General features: G+C 48.9%; 1 protein-coding gene across 1 annotated transcript in view; it reads left to right on the plus strand.

The window, feature by feature from the left end:
• MAP4K5 (mitogen-activated protein kinase kinase kinase kinase 5) overlaps nucleotides 1-16,432 on the plus strand; it is a 110,044-nt gene that overhangs the window by 80,343 nt on the left and 13,269 nt on the right. The window contains exons 16-26 of the mRNA XM_054970520.1: nucleotides 116-183; nucleotides 4,566-4,610; nucleotides 5,468-5,510; nucleotides 8,151-8,361; nucleotides 10,137-10,234; nucleotides 11,533-11,574; nucleotides 12,434-12,518; nucleotides 12,610-12,689; nucleotides 13,935-13,995; nucleotides 14,306-14,420; nucleotides 15,786-15,844. Coding sequence (XP_054826495.1) covers nucleotides 116-183; nucleotides 4,566-4,610; nucleotides 5,468-5,510; nucleotides 8,151-8,361; nucleotides 10,137-10,234; nucleotides 11,533-11,574; nucleotides 12,434-12,518; nucleotides 12,610-12,689; nucleotides 13,935-13,995; nucleotides 14,306-14,420; nucleotides 15,786-15,844 — 907 coding nt within the window. The remainder of the gene's footprint in view (nucleotides 1-115; nucleotides 184-4,565; nucleotides 4,611-5,467; nucleotides 5,511-8,150; nucleotides 8,362-10,136; nucleotides 10,235-11,532; nucleotides 11,575-12,433; nucleotides 12,519-12,609; nucleotides 12,690-13,934; nucleotides 13,996-14,305; nucleotides 14,421-15,785; nucleotides 15,845-16,432) is intronic.

A 16,432-nucleotide genomic window follows, 5' to 3' on the forward strand; every position in this document is an offset into this window, starting at 1 on the left:
CCTTAATGGGACCTGGGGATTTCTGCATTCAGCGCTGTCCCCAGGTAGCCGTGCTTTGGGCAGTTGTCCTGCCCTTTTGAGAAAGGAGTGGGCCTGATGGTTTCTCCCTCCACAGGTCGTAGCTGCTGGAGCTCACTTTGCGTCCCACTGGAATCCTTTTGTTGACTGTGGAAGTAGCGCTAAGTAAGTACTGGTCGGCATGGCCTTGTCGTTAAATAAATTAGTATTTGATTGACTGATTGATTCAGCTTACATACCGCCTCTCCACCATGTCTGATGCTTGAGGTGGTTTACAACGGCTGAGTCCGCACACGTGGGATAATGCACTTTCAATGCACGTTATCAATCGTTTGAGGTGGATTTTTTGTTCCGCACACACAAAAAATCGTTTCAAATGATCTATAAAGAGGATTGGAAGTGCATTATTCAGCGTGTGCGGAATCACTCATAATACAGTATAAGCTGATTTGGCTGGGAAAGAAAACACAGCAGGACGAGTTGGATCCAGCATCACTGACGGAAGAGGCAGGAGGGGGCAATTCTGTCTCCCCCCAGCCCCGCTGCCGCCTCCTGATCCCCCTGGCTATGACTCCCTGCAGGTCCTGTGCCCCTTTGACTGCATTGCCCTCAGCTGTTGGCACGCTGTGAGACAAGCATTTACCCACCGTCCTGCGTGCTGCTTATCGAGTTGCCTAAGTGACACGGCGGGAGAAGGATCCCATAGAGATCACTCGGCCCGTGTCTCTGCCTGCACGGGGGTTGTGTGAACCAGTCTGCAGTGAGGGCTCTGGGGTGCTCTCGTTGTACGTGCCAGAGAGTGGCTGTTTGTGGGGGCTGCCTGTCAAGGGGAAAGAACTGTTCAGACACCTTTAATCTTGCAGCCCTAGTTGCATTCCCTTGGTGTGTGTGTTCCTCAAGGCAGAGCGGCAGGCTGGGAGCGGATGTGTGCAGGCCTCATTCTGTTGTATTGTTAGTATTCATATATTGCCATCGAAGCACGTGGAGCTTCATGTAGGGAGGGAGATCCCTGGCCTGCCGTACGTGAGAGAGGAAAAGAAGAGCCAGGCGCCAGGGGCTGAATGTGAACTTCCATGTTCTCTCAGCACTGAGGCTTCTTCCCACTGGAGGAAGCAGTGCTCGGGACACAGTGAAATCCAGACAGCTTCGATGGCTGCTGCTTCCTCTTCTCTTCTGGTGTTCCTGGTGCCTTTGTAACTCTTGACTGCTTTTTCTTTGTCACTCAACGACTTTCTACCCCCCCTCCCCCCCCCGCCGTGTGTAGCTAAAGCTGTGCTTCCTTGCTGGCTATCTTTCACTGGCATCCACTGCTGGGCAGCCCACGGGGTGTGCTGGGCGATGGACTGACATTTGGCAGTTCTATGTGGCTTCTGGCGTAATCAGAGCTTGCTCAGGCCCAGTTGGGTTCCAAGAAAGCGGTGAGGGGCCAGAGGTCAGTGGTGATGTGTGGGTCACCTGCGCTAACCATGCAAAACTTACGACCTCTTCAAGGAACACCCCTGCATGTCACACCAGAGAGAGAGAGAGAATGAAAATATCTGCCACTGCCTTGCAAGTCAAATTCTGTTCAGCCGCGTAAACAGGAAATGCTTGGGTTTCGGAGGCCTGGAATTCTGGATAATGTCACCACCACAAAGAAAGAAAGGAGCCGTTTGAGCTGTGGCTCTGGGCCGCTGTCTGTGCTCTCCAACCCAGCCAGAAATAACACTGCACAGATTTATAGGCTCTGTCAAGGGTCGGCACTGTGTGAAAGGGCTGCAGCTCCAGCCAGGCTTCTGTTTAAAGGCCTTTAAGCTCTGTTTCATTCTCTGCACGCATCTGACGAAGAGAGCTGTGGTTCTCAAAAGCTTATGCTACAGTAAAGTTGGTTAGTCTTAAAGGTGCTACTGGACCTTTTACTGTTTTGTTTCACTGAAGGGATCACTCTTTAGTCAAACAAGTATGTTTCACCAGGTCTCGTTTTATGCCTTCCCTCTCTTGCTCTTTGTCTTTTGGGTGAATTGCTGAACTCCCGCCTAGGTTAGGCAAGGATTAGGTGCTGTCTGTCTGTCTGTCTGTCTACACACACTTTACATTGGGTAGCTTTTATTTATTTACTTTAGAGCCTGCCTTTCTCACTGGGACTCATCGATGTGTCTTGTCGTCAGCCTGAGCATTGGTCCCTTTAGCCAGTAACCTCTTTCCCTGCTGGCCATGTCTCCTCAAAGCCTTTGACAGCAAAGGGTCTCCCTGTCCCACTGCCTGATTTCCTTTAGCGTATGCTCTCATAGAATCATAGAGTTGGAAGGGGCCATACAGACCATCTAGACCAACCCCCTGCCCAGCGCAGGATCAGCCTAAAGCATCTCCCGCCTCCCTCTTTTTAGGCTGCCTTCCCTCTCTTCTTTTTTTAACAGAGCCTTTCTCGTATCATACTAAATTCACCTTCTTCCCCCCCCCCCCACCTTCACATTTCAGAGCAAAAAAGTTCCATGGACGTGGGGTGGGGGGTGGGGGAATGGAAAAGCCTTGTCGTTCGTTTACTGAAATCATTCCGATGATACTTTTCGGTGGAGTAATCCTCCCTTTGTTTTCTCCTGCTGTCACAAAAGCCCAAAGAATCTGTTTTGAGCAAATCTCGCTGTCGTGCTGACTCTTAGAGAGATGAGGATATTTATGCGCTGGTGTCAAAGGAGCACCAGCCATCTGGATCAGAAACCCTGTTCCTCTAGTGACTGGCAGGCTGACTTCTTGGGAGGCTGAATACCTGCAGAAGTGTGTTGCTTTCCCCCCTCCGGCCCTTCAGCTATTACATAAACTGCTCCTCTTGTAACATTTTTTCCCTTTTAAGATGGGATTGTTGACCTACCTGCTCAGCTGGCTGCATGGAGACCTCTCTGTGATACGAGAAGCAACAGCCTAGGTGTAGTTTGTCTCTTGCTACCTCCACAGCTTGAAAGGGCCACGATCAGCCTTTCATGGCCCCTCTTCCTTAGTTCGGCCCTGACCTGGATAGCCCTGAATTACTTGCATGTTCTGTTCACAAAGAGCTGAATAGAGGAGTTGCTTTATTTTTCCTGCTAAACTCTAGGCCCAGGACCAAAACCACACCGGATGTTGAATTAAAGGGTTGACTGTTGTTGACGCCCACCTGAAATTCAGCAAAAGGAAATGTTTGAAAGGGACATTCATTGCCCTTGCTCAAAATCTGGGGTCTGACGTCCTGAGCATCTCATCTCTCATTTAGGTCCCCTCGTTGCCACTGGTTGTGTGTTTGCACAATTTGCCCTGTCTTAACTTCTCCTGTAGCCACCCTGCTGTTTCCCCTTTAAATCAGAACAATTCGTCATGCTCAGAATGGCTTTGTGTGGAAGCTTCTCCAAAGCCTGGGGGAATTCTGATGTCTACACTGGACAAATTCCCATGTGAAGCTCACCGTTGTCGTCAGATCTCAGAAGCTAAGCAGGGTCGACCTTGGTCAGTAATTGGATGGGAGACCTCCAACGAAGACCAGGGTTACAGGGGTAGGCAATGGCAAACCAGCTGTTAGTCTCTTGCCATGCAAATCCTGCCGGGGTATCGCCATAATTTAGCTATGACTTGAGGGCACTCTCCACCACTTCCTTAGTTCAGACTAGCAAATTATTGCTTTGTCTCCCATCACCTGAGTGCTGGCCACCTGCTGTTCACAGAGTACTGTGTTCTCCCTCCCCAACTTACGCAGTTTGCGTTGAGAATTGCAGCTGTAATGGAGGTGTCCTCCGTCTGTACAAATCTCCTGATGAAAGAAAAGAAGGATCAGATGGCTGAGACAGCAAAGCAGCTACAAGAACGAAGCAAGGAGTCACCAGCTTGGATCTTCTTTTGGCCGTTATCTCACAGCTTGCTCACTCCAGGCCTCAGCTCCCCATTGACTTATGTATTTAAAACATTTATTAGCTATCTTTCCTCCAAAAGCGCTCAAGACGGCTTACAATACATAAAATATAACCAACAGAATGAGCCTGGCCCACTTTGCAGATAGGTTGGAAGAACTGCTGTGATAAACGCTGTCAAGTGCATGGCTCATGATGAAAAGATATTTATTTTTATCCTCATCATACGTCATTAAGCTGAGAATCTCAGATGCTTCCAGGGGCTGCTTTGCTGCATCGCTTTTCTGAAATGGTTTTTCTGGGGAAAGAGGTGGTGGAACTCGGTGGGTTGCCCTTGGAGAAAATAGTCACATGGCTGGTGGCCCCGCCCGCTGATCTTCAGACAGAGGGGAGTTGAGATTGCTCTCCGCGCCAGTGGCGTGGAGGGCAATCTCAACTCCCCTCTGTCTGGAGATCAGGGGGTGGGGCCACCAGCCATGTGACCATTTTCAAGAGGTTCCGGAACTCCGTTCCCCCGCGTTCCAGCTGAAAAAAAAGCCCTGGTTCTTACTCTCCAGAACAGAACTCTGGCCAACCGGTCTTCCCAGGTGCCGTAGAGATCAGCCCTCTTCGATCCCACTGCCCAGCCTGTTTTTTTGTTTTTTTAAAAAAAGATGCTTTCTTCATGTTTAATTTTATAAACATTTTATCTAGGGCCCTTCCTACCAAATTTGGCGATGGCCACGAAGATGCCGAGGAGTGAGTGACTGCTTTTTAACGTTCGGCTTTCTCTTTTTCTTCCCCCACTTCTTAAAAACAATCCTAGTGGCCCTTGGATTTGTGGTGGTGTTCCCGAAAGGGAGGCGTTTTCTGGGAGTATTTGGCAAGCACAATCACCCCCCCCCCAACAAACAGAGAGAGAAATAGTTACAATAAGGAAGGTGGGGGGAAGCTATCCCTTCCCACTCCCGTGTTGCCCATTGAGCTCTCAGGCACAAAGTGTTCAAAAAATGTAAATCAGCGCATGAATCATGTCACACCATCTGGAATGCCATTAACACATTGTCCCAGAACTTGTGCTTTAGAATGGCTTTAAAGCAAACAGCCATCTGGTGGAATAGTAGCCATTACCAGAGGATCCCAAGGAGGGGGGCGTGCTTTTAAAATGAAAATTCTGCACTCCCCCCCCCCCCCGGTCACTGACCCTAACTTGCGGAGCTTCAGCAGGGTGGCTGCCCCATAAGCCCTCTTGCTGGACACTCGGCCCTGGCAGCCTTAACAAGTTCGGGAACCATCCCCCAAAAATCACAAAGAAGGGCAGTGCTTTACCAGGGGCGTTCCTGTCCGTGACACTTAAGGGAGGATGCAGAAATGTGACTGTTTCTGGTATGTGAGAAATAAATTGGTCCTTTGAAAGGGTGGGGGGAGCAAAAGAGCTTTAGCTAGCCACAAGTCTGATCGTACTAATTTTAGTCTTCACTTTTCTAACTCTTTTAAACATTTACCTGCTGCAACAAGGGGAAAATAACCCTGATGGCCTGTCTTTTGAAACTGAGAGAAATAATGCCCAAGCTTGAAATAAAGGCTTTCTATTGCTCTCTTTGCCTCTCCTCCAGATCAACACTGAAACGAGCGGGACCCCCTCCTCTCCCTCCGAAGGTGAGTTCAGGCCGTTACTTAAAGATGAGTTGGACAAACGATTTTTTTTCATTTGAGTATATCAGTTAAAAAACTCACAGTGACATCCTAAGGAGAGTTACACCGTTCTAAGTCCACAGAAATAAATTGGGCCTAGAAGGGTATAACTCTGCTTAGGATAGGTCAGGACGGGTAGCCGTATTAGTCTGTCTAGAGCAGAAGAAAAGAGCAAGAGTCCAGTAGCGCCTCTAAGACTAACAAAATTTGTGCCAGGGTGTGAGCTTTCGTAAGCCTCAGCTCACTTCTTCCGATACCAATTGAAAAGAGCAAGAGTCCAGTAGCACCTCTAAGACTAACAAAGTTTGTGCCAGGGTGTGAGCTTTCGTAAGCCTCAGCTCACTTCTTCCGATACCAATAGAAAAGAGCAAGAGTCCAGTAGCACCTCTAAGACTAACAAAATTTGTGCCAGGGTGTGAGCTTTCGTAAGCCACAGCTCACTTCTTCCGATACCAATAGAAAAGAGCAAGAGTCCAGTAGCACCTCTAAGACTAACAAAATTTGTGCCAGGGTGTGAGCTTTTGTGAGTCACAGCTCACTTCTTCCGATACCAATAGAAAAGAGCAAGTGTCCTGTATCGCCTATAAGACACAAAATTTGTGGCAGGGTATGAGCTTTCATGAGCCACAACTCACTTCTTCAGATACCACTGCCTCGTATCTTCAGATACCACTTCTTTGTATCTGAAGAAGTGACTCACAAAAGCTCATACTCTGTTTTAGGATGGCACTCTAAGTCCTCTAATTTTTTCTAGGTGCAATTTATCAGGAAACATGCATTAGTTGTATTCTCCTCATAATTTACCAAGTTAAATATGGACAGTATTTTAATTTATGTGACAAGAGTCTTGTGGCAAAAGAAGGATTATAGCATAAGTTCCATGAGCCTTCATTCAGTGCACTTCTATAATTTACGGCGTTTCCACACATCATTACTAGTCCTGGATTTGATGCTGTTGGGAAATACTTTTTTCCCTGGTTCCCCACAGCACTGTGGTGCGGAGTTTCCCTGGTTTTTCTGCCATTTTTCTCAAACCTGCTTTGTTGCAAAATTTGGGGAAAGATCTCAGTAAAGCCTGGATGGCTGCTGCTTGAGTGGGATTTTCCACCCGCATGGGCAGCCATTTTCCCTGACCCTGTCTCCGCAGGGGCCGTTTCCTCCCCTATCCCTGGTTTTAGGGCTCTAGCCCCTTTCATTGTGGAGATATAAAGGGAAAAGCATATATTTGCAACAAAAAAGGCAAGAGATTTACTATTTAAAAAATGAAAGCTGGGAATTCAGAATACCTGGTACGTTAAGTATTATAATGTAATATCAATTAAATGATAGTCCGTTGCTAGTTTTTTAAAAATTAAAATTTCCCTGAGGCCTTGAAAGGAAGGATGGTTCTTCTCGGGGACTGGAGCAGGGCAACCGTGGGGCATCCTGCCACGTGGAAGCCCTGTTGCTTCAGCGCACCACAGCAGCAGCTGCAGCAGCAATGGTGAAACCACACAAGCCTGTCCGTGTGTGGAAACCACTTTAGCTGAGATAAGGATCTTGGTGCCGTTGGTTTATATCGATGGGCAGTTAATTAATCTATTTCAGGACAGTGGGCTTACTAAGAGTTATTTATGTCTGCTAATTTTCCTGTGAACAATTACAATACAAAGTAGCAAGCTTTAATAATGAGTTGGTGGCTACCGAGAAAATTGCTTGGCTGTCCCATGGAAACTTCAACCTCCCGGTCACTTGCCCTCTGCTGCACTTTTGTACATACATTTTCCAGGCATGGCCTCCCACCCCTTCCTGCTCTTGCCCAGCGCGCTTCCCTTTTGTCCTCCAACCCCTTCCACGCGTTCCTTGATGTCGTTGCTAGATGTTCCCAGCGAGGGGGCTCTACAGGTGCCTCCATAGCCAAGGGCAGGGGAAGGGAAGGCAGCCAGCCCTATGAGAAGTGTATTGGGTCTCCTGGCTTGAACGCCAAAAATGTGTCTGGAAGGAAAGGAGGTTGCTGGTGGCCAGTAGCAGGAGGAGAGAACTTCAGGGGTAGGAATGTGGGGGGACGGAAGGGGGAAGAGGAGCAGGGGGGGCTACTCTGGAGGGCTCCCAGGGGCAGGAAACGCCGGCCTGAGTTTGCCACTTCCTTCCAGGCTCTGTGCCTTTCCCTTCCTTAGCACTGACTGGGTCCGTAGCTCTCCTCTGATTTGCTGACCCTTCTCTAGCCCTTCCTTAACGTGCTTTGTCTCAGGATGGCATTTCAGAGACGCCCTCGCCCCTTCCCGCTGCTTCCCAGTCACTGGCCCGGAAAGATACGAACGGCCTCTTGGTCGGTATCGTGCAGGGCGGCAGTCACAGGTCTGGTGTCCTTAATGGCACCCCAAGGACGGTGGAAGCGGCTGCTCTCTTGGGGCTTCTGTGCCCACGGCAGTGTTGGAGCATGCATCCTATTCCCCAGGGCGGACGGGGAGCTGCTGAGCAGTGGAGAGGGGCCATGCCGTGGAGGGAAAGCAAGGGGGTTCCATAGACTCTGCCAGTTGGCTGTTGGAACGTGGGGCTTTGGGAGGCTCAGCGCTCCCAGTTCGAATTGAAAAGCAGCTGCGGTGTCTGCCTTTTCTTCTCCAGCCCAGGCTCAGTATTTACCAGGAAGAAAGCCTCGCGGACGACGAGAAGAGCCAGACGATCAAATATTGCCCCGACTCCCACCATCCAGCGCCACCGGCTCACAGGAGGCAAAGCATCCCCGTGTGTGGGCCGCAGCTGGAGCCCCCCCTGATCGGCATGACCAGTAGCGTCAGCAGCCCTGGCTTGCTCACTGCCAGATACAGCGACATGGGTAAGCGGCTTCCTTGCGGTCGCCGGCATGGTCCGTTCCGTATTGTGTACTGTGTGCTCGTTGGATGTTCAATGAAAATGACATGGGAAGATGCTGAGGGATGTTTCCGAAAGTCAGACCTGGCTACATCCCTTTTGGATGCAGCTCTTCTGCTCCTCGTCGCTGGCAGAGGCCTGCTTCCACACAGCATCAGCTCTTTGTGTCACTCTTGTGGAGCATTCATACGACAGGTTTTCCACACACTTTCCTTTCCTCAGCCCCCGTGGCTGCCGATCGCCCCGCCCCGTGCCACCAAAGGGTTTTGGGGGCTGTACAAAAATTGGTAATTGCTACAGTGTTGTAATGCTATAGAGATTTTTTTTTTTAAAAGTCCAAATTTTCTCCCTGATTGGGGATTTTTTTGTTTTCCGTTGCCTCGAAAGGTCAGACCAGAATTAACGGGCTGAAATTAAATCAGAAGAGTTTTTGGCTAAACATCAGGAAGAACTTCCTGTCAGTTACAGCGGTCCCTCAGTGGGACAGGCTTCCTCGGGAGGTGGTAGGCTCTCCTCCTTTGGAGGTTTTTAAGCAGAGGCTAGATGGCCACCTGACAGCAATGCTGATTCTGTGAACCTGGACAGATCATGAGAGGGAAGGCAGGAAGGGTTACATCAGGGCTTAGTTCTCATGGCCCCTTCTTACATGCCCAGGGCAAGGCCGATCACCACCTTGGGGTCAGGTAGCAATTTTCCCCAGGCCAGTTTGGCTAGGGATCCTGTTGGTGTTTAGCCATCGTCTGGGCATGGAGCAGGGGGTCACTGGAAGTGTTGCAGGGGCAGAGGGGCAGAGGTAGTTGTGAAGGAAACATGGTACCAGTACAGGCAGCGCCTGGAAAATATCTGCACCTGCCTGTCCACACGGGAGCAAATACACTTTGGCTCAGATCTTTCAGAAAAGATTGTCCCAAAGCAGTGTCAGGAAAGGTTACAGCTAAGCAAAGGGAAACATGGAAAGGGCGTGAATGCACAAGAGTGCTGTGGGGGTGCTGGGAAGAGAATGACTCCTGTTTGGGTGCTGCAGTGGAGCAGACCAGCTACACAGAAGCAGCCTGACATGCATCGACATGCATCCCTAGGTACTGTTCCCAGTCAGGCCTTCCCCGTTCACGTGTATTCTTTTGGTTGGAGCACTTGGTACAGCTGCACTGGAGTATAGAAGGAGTGGAATCGGACACCTTGCAAGTGGAGGTGTTTGGGGGGGGGCAATCAGTGGGAGGGCTTCTAGTGTCCCTTCCCCACTGGCAGAACTCCTGTGGTCACCTTGGTTTTGGCCACTGTGTGACACACAGTGTTGGACTGGATGGGCCATTGGCTGATACAACATGGCTTCTCTTATGTTCTTATGGGGTCCAGGTTGGATCTGTAACATAAGAAAATGTGTCAATTGGCAATAATCAAACCCAGATAGCAGTTTAAAGTATAGCGAACTTTAAAACCATTGGGCAGCGCGTCAGCAATTTTGTCTGGGCCAGCTGACAGGCTTTGAGGCAAAACCTGTATGTTGAATTTGTCCCCAGGTCTCCCATTTTTATGTTCTGAAATTCTGTCATTTCTGCCCCCGTCTCACACTTCAGCATATGGAAGATGCTGGGCAGAATACGGTTCTGTTTGCAAATCTGGCTGTGGCCAGTTTATAGCTGTCATTCGCTCTTCTTGTGACACTCCCTGCCCCACCCCTGTTGGCTGAACCCTCTTTTTCCTCACATGGTGTTTAGATGCTTTTAAAATTCTCTTTAGGGAATGGCGATAGCGTGCCAAAACTCGCCGAGGAAAATGCGGACGCTTTGGGACAAGTGCCACAACTGCCACGTAAAAAGGAGAAGCGAGATTATCCGGTGGGTGTTTTTCCTCTGTTGTGTGGCCAAATGGTAGCACTTCACCCTTCCCTGGTTTCATAGAGTGCTCAGGATAATACGGATGTAACCCCTTGGTTCCCAGCCTCTGCCATCCTGGGTTCCTGTCTTTGGGAAGCCACGCTCTCCGGAGTTAAGTGGCTTACAAGAGATCCATCTTCTTAAGAGTTAAGAGATCCATCTCAGGTACACAGTGGTGGAAAGGGCAGAGATGTTCAGATCTCTAACATGCATTTCGGGCAACAAGCCGTTTGCGTTCCTTTATCTAAAAAGACTTGTAATTTGCATAAGGGAGAGGGGCCATCAGGACTCATTAGTGGCTCTGAGGCCCTTATGCCCCGGTATGTCCCCATGATCTTGTCAGAATCACCAGGGTCTAAATGCCTTTGGGAGGATTGGGACTTTTGGTCCATCTGGCGATTTTAACTGGTTGCTCTCAAATGGGTCCAGAAACAATGGGTACTTTCAAATGTTGCAGGGTGGCAACCTTTTGCCAGAGTTCACCAAGCACTCTGATTTATTACAGCTCCAAAACAAGCAGGTTTCTCTTGCCTTGACACTGGAATGTCAGTTGTTGTTCTCAGCATTCTGGGCTAGTCCGACGCGGAAGATGTGGGTATTGTGTTGGAGCTGGGCAATAACTGAATGTGCCAGCATAGTGTCATGGTTAGAGTGTTGGGCTAGGACCTCAGTTGTAATCCTCACTCTGCCAAGCAAGTCTGCTGGCTGACCTTGGGCCAGTCACACATTCTTAGCTTGGCCTACCTCACAGGGTTGATATGGGGATAAAATGGCGAAGGGGAGAATGTTGTAAGCCACTTTCAGAGCAATGCTAAGCAGAGTTGCTTAGACTGGAGTAACTCTGCTTAGGATTGTGCTGTTTGTGTCCCTGTTGGGGAGAAAAGTGGGGTATGAATGAAGAATAAATACAGAGCAACTGCTCCTGGTTCTTGGTAATGATAAGTATATACCACTTCTTAAGATTAAAATTACACATCATGCTTATTGAGTGTTTTCTCTACTGTGAGTTGAAAAGCAGCTCTGGGTGGGGTGGGTTATAGCTGCCCCTACGTGTTCTTCCACTCCAGACTGTAGCTTCCCATATCTGTTTTTTGGGGTGGGGGTGAGAGAATAGGGTAATGCTCATGTGCTGAGTGCCATTAACCGTAAGGAACTTTAAAATATCCCAGATTGGATTATTTCCTTTTAAGAATTCACCCGAACAGTCGCATCGCTTGCCGTTGCTGGGTATCAACCCCTTTTTCTCTCTCTCTCTGCAGAAACCAGCTATCAACGGCCTGCCGCCGACGCCAAAGGTGCTGGTGAGAAACCTTTTTGGCTTTTTAAATAAGATCTGCAAGGGCGCATGGAGCTGCTTTGCTTCAGCGGTATATTTACTCGATTCAAGAGAAATAAGTACAGGTCCTTCTCAGCTCTTCTCCCCACTGGTTTAACCCCCTGCTTGGGATCCCATCCCATCTGTTAGGTTGCTGGAGGCCAAGCCTCTGCCCTCCTCCTCTGCCTGTCTCCTTTCTAGTTGTAAGAATATGTGAGCTGCAGAAAGGTAGCTTGGAAGGTGCCTTGCTCAGCTGGATTGTGGCTTCGTATGAGTAGGGCTTGCCCTGGCGTCGAGGAGCAGGAGTGGCCCCTGGCTCTCCGATGAAACTTTGAGCATTGCTGCTGAAAAGCTCTTTCCCTCCCCTTGGCAAGTGGCTAAATTCCTGTGAACTAAATTAGATTTTCACTTAAAATTGCATACAAGTAATTGAACAGGGTTGCCTCTGCTTGCGTGGGTCGTTGGTGGGAGCAGGAAGGGCTGTGTGTGTCACTGACTTCCTGCCGTCTGAACCCTGAGAATCACGCTCAGCCTGTTCTCTGCCTCCTGAGCTTTCCCTTGCCCACGGGCACACACACTAGGGGCCGAACTACACGTTATGTTCGCCTCCAAGCTGGTCATGTGGATTTTGTCTCACATTCCCCAGTGGAGACCAGCTCTGAGGCACGTGTGGCCCGATGTGGATCAATACCGTGGTGCAGGGAGGGGGGTACTTCAGCCTTTGCCTCCCTCTTGCTGTTTTTATGAACTGAATTGGCCCCAGAGAGCTCCATGGGGAGCAGCATGCGTAACCTGTTGGTGCATATGCCTCTGATCTTTGGGCAATTGGTTCTCCTCCTTTGCAGATGGGAGCGTGCTTCTCCAAAGTGTTCGACGGCTGCCCTTTGAAGATCAACTGTGCCACCTCATGGATACATCCAGACACGAAAGGTAAGGTAGCTTTTGATTTATATGCCTGGGCTCCGTTTACCTGTTGCATTCCTAAACAGACTAAGTTGCTTTTTTCTCCCCCGTATTACAGATCAGTATATTATCTTTGGAACCGAAGAGGGCATTTATACGTTGAACCTCAACGAGCTTCACGAAGCTACCATGGAACAGGTAGGAGAGTTGCTTAGCGCATCACGAGGGGGGCGGGTCAAGGAGTGCCGAGTTCCTAGGCAAGTGGGCTGAGTCTAGTTGACCAGGCGTTCCAGGGAATGATTGGGACGAGATTCCCGGGAGCACTCCTCTTTGGTAACATCGGTGCTGCTTTTGCTTGGGGGGGAAATACCAGCTCTGTTTTCCACCTCTCCATGCCCCTGTGAGTAGGGAGTCTGCTAAAACCATCTCCAGCCTAAGTTTAAACCTGGTTCTTCAATTTTGTCCAGGAGGAGGAATTGAACCAGCCATGAAGTGTTCTGGCATGCACCGTTTTCTGCCTGCAATCCCCCAGTGCTTGCCTAAGACTCGTAGCTTAAGAACCAGTACTGAACGTGGTTGCCATTAGGACAGTGGTGCTTAGATTTAAAGGCTTCCTGTGAGAATTTACTGTTGTGTTTCCATGTTTTTGACAACAACAATAATAACACATACTGCCCTTCAGGACAACTTAATGCCCACTCAGAGTGATTTACAAAGTGTGTTATTATTATCCCCACAACAACAATCCCCCTGTGAGGTGGGTGGGGCTGAGAGAGCTGTGACTAGCCCAAGGTCACCCAGCTGGCTTCAAGTGGAGGAGTGGGGAATCAAACCCGGCTCTCCAGATTAGAGTCCTGCCGCTCTTAACCACTGCACCAAACTGGCTCTCTCATAAAGGACAACCGTAAAGGAATGGAATCTTGCTTTGTCCAAAGCAGTGAGAGCTGAAATTTTCAGTGCTATATCCCATGCTTATGTGGCACACACATGCCATAGAAGTTATACTGCTCTAGGAATAACTGGACCATGTTTCATAGAATCATAGGATTTGAAGGTACCCCTAGGGTCATCTAGTCCAACCTCCTGCACAATGCAGGAAATTCACAAATACCTCCCCCCCCCCACACACACACCCAGTGACCCTTACTCCATGCCCAGAAGATGGCAAGGCACCATCAGGATCCTTAGCTGAACTGCCCTGGGGAAAATTGCTTCCTGACCCCAAGGTGGCGATCGGCATTACCTTAGGCCTCGAGAACTAAGCATGGATGTAACCCTTCCTGCCCTCCCTCTCATGATCTGCCCAGGTTCCCAGAATCAGCATTGCTGTCCGATGGCCATCTAGCCTCTGCTTAAAAACCTCCAAAGAAGGAGAGCCCACCACCTCCCGAGGAAGCCTGTTTGTTTTACTCACTCTTGGAAATAACTTGTTTCTTTCTCCAGCTGTTTCCACGGAGGTGTACGTGGCTGTATGTGATCAACAATACCTTGATGTCACTCTCAGGTATGTCAGTTGCCTCCGAAATAAGCCGTAACACTTCAGAAGGTTTAGAAGACACCTAGCAGATTCCCTTTGAGGAAACGTTTAATTCAATCTGCTAAACTTATATAGGCTTGGTAATGCGATGAAAGTCACCAGTAATTCTGTTTTGTCTTTTGCTCTCTGCTTGGACTTCTCTGGATATTTTGGGGCTGTCCTTTTAGAAGGTAATCTTTCTCACTCTTTCTTACTTTTTTTCCCCTTTTCGGTTTTACACATTCTCTCTCTCTCTTCTGTAAGATTTTGAGACCGGTCATGTTTATCTTTGTTACAGGGAAAACATTCCAGCTCTACTCCCACAACCTAATAGCTTTGTTTGAGCAAGCCAAGAAAACAGGACTAGCGGCTCACATTCAGACCCATCGTTTCCCTGACAGAATATTACCCAGGTAAGGACAGGCCGCCTTGTCTGTTGAACCGAACAGTGGAGAAAACGGTGTTGTCACAAGAGAGAGCCATAAAGCTGTGATTTTTGAACTGACACCCATCTCAAAAACTTCGAATGTTGAGGGGTGTGTGTGTGCTGGTTTTGCTCTGTGAATTCTTACCTCTGTTGAGCCTGGCTCAGTTTTGGTACTCTTTACAGTTGGTTTTCATCATAAGCACCCAATAAAATCCTTTTTGAGAAGGAAGAAAAGGACCCTGCTGGGCTGTGATACAGATAAGCCTTCGACACAGAGCTGTATTTCCAACTGTGCTTTGCTTCACTTCACATGTTTTCACTCGTTGCCTGGGGAAAGATGGGCCCTTTATCTTACCAGGAGAGTTATGGGTGGGGGGGGGGTGGCTGCTGCCCTAGATGTGAGCCAAGCCCCAGCCGTACTGGCTGTACCAGAGGGGGGCCCCTAGCCCAGATCTAGCTGTGGCACTAGGGCTTGTGGGCAGTTTGAACATCCCAGCTTGCCCCGGCTGTTGCCTCAAAGCTTTGTCCCATTCTCTTCGCTGCTGCTGCGAATGAAAACTGCCCTTCTCATGATACTCTGCCCCTTCTTGTGCGGCTTCCCTCTGCGGTCTGTTAGAGTTTAAAAGAGAAGGGGGCGAATTAATAGTCACCAAATAGAAGACTGTAGAGGACTTAGTGGAAGACTGTATGTAGATCGTATGGGATGCTTGCTTTGGTGATGGACCTTAAATATGCAGATAGCTTTAGAGGCTGGGGAGAAATAAGGGAGATGTGTCTGAACAATTATAGCAGGCCACATGGCTTATCTGACTGGTGGATGGGGTCCGAATATCCCCTGATCAGAATTGTGCTTCTGACTGCGGTGATACGAACAATTGTATGATATACCATTGCGGTCTCTGTGCTTCTCACTAAAGGGAACTCGAGCGCGCACAGAGTATCTTTAGGAAATGACTGAGCAACAAAAAAATGGATGCTGAAACAAGACAAAGGGGTGTGTGTGTGTGTGTGTGTGTGTGTGTGTGAGAGAGAGAGAGAGAGAGAGAGAGAGAGAGAGAGAGAGAGAGAGAGAGAGAGAGAGTAAAACGATGCCCATGAAGGGGCCCTTTTGGACCTCTCCAAGTTCTGTCTGGTTAAGCAAGCAAGGCATGAAGGCAGCAGACCTTGTATGGTCAATGGAATGGAGGATCTAGATAGCTGTGATGTTTACTAGTCACTGAGACTAGTTTTATTCCTTCCCGTTCCCTTTTCTCTTCTATGGGACTAACTAAAAATGATGCAGAAGCTGCTGTGCTGCTCAAGACTTCTGCAGGCTTCGTTCTTTTGCTAACCGCTGACTCTGTCATTCCAGGAAGTTTGCCTTAACCACCAAGATCCCGGATACGAAAGGGTGCCATAAATGTTGCATAGGTGAGTCTACAGCTCGAGCTGTTTTTCCTCTGCTTTTTAGCACGATCCACTGGGAAGTCTCCCTGCTTTGGTGGAATCCTCCGTAATCTCGCCCTGTGATCCAGGTTGAGCATTAACTGTGACTGTGGCCAACTTGCTGAGAACCCGTCTTTAATCAGAGTTCTCAAAGTGAGGTTTTGGAACGTGGACCTTTATGTCTCTTAACACACTTCCTTGTTTTCTTGGCTGTTCTAAATATTCACTCATGTCATGGTGGGCGCATGCAAAGGACATCTGTACCATGTGTTTATATTGCCGAACCATCTTGTAGTGACTGCGCTGAAGGAAAGATGGGTGCAAGGGGGTTGTATTGCAAATGTTGTAGCAGAAACCGTTAGCATCGTTTAAGGAGTTATCACCGTATGGGCACTTTTCAGAATGATGGACAAAAGACAGACAGCCCCTACCCTGAGGAATTTAGGGAGAGGGAACGGAAGGGAGGAAGGGAAGATAGTAGAGGGCGGGGTCTGAAGTGTTCGGTTTGATGAATTTGGAGAGAAAAATGCAAACAGCTTGTGAGTTTTAATCAAATTAGCCATAATATTTCAT

Source organism: Eublepharis macularius, chromosome 2 (genome assembly GCF_028583425.1).
Source record: "Eublepharis macularius isolate TG4126 chromosome 2, MPM_Emac_v1.0, whole genome shotgun sequence".
In the NCBI taxonomy this organism is placed as follows: Eukaryota; Metazoa; Chordata; class Lepidosauria; order Squamata; family Eublepharidae; genus Eublepharis; species Eublepharis macularius.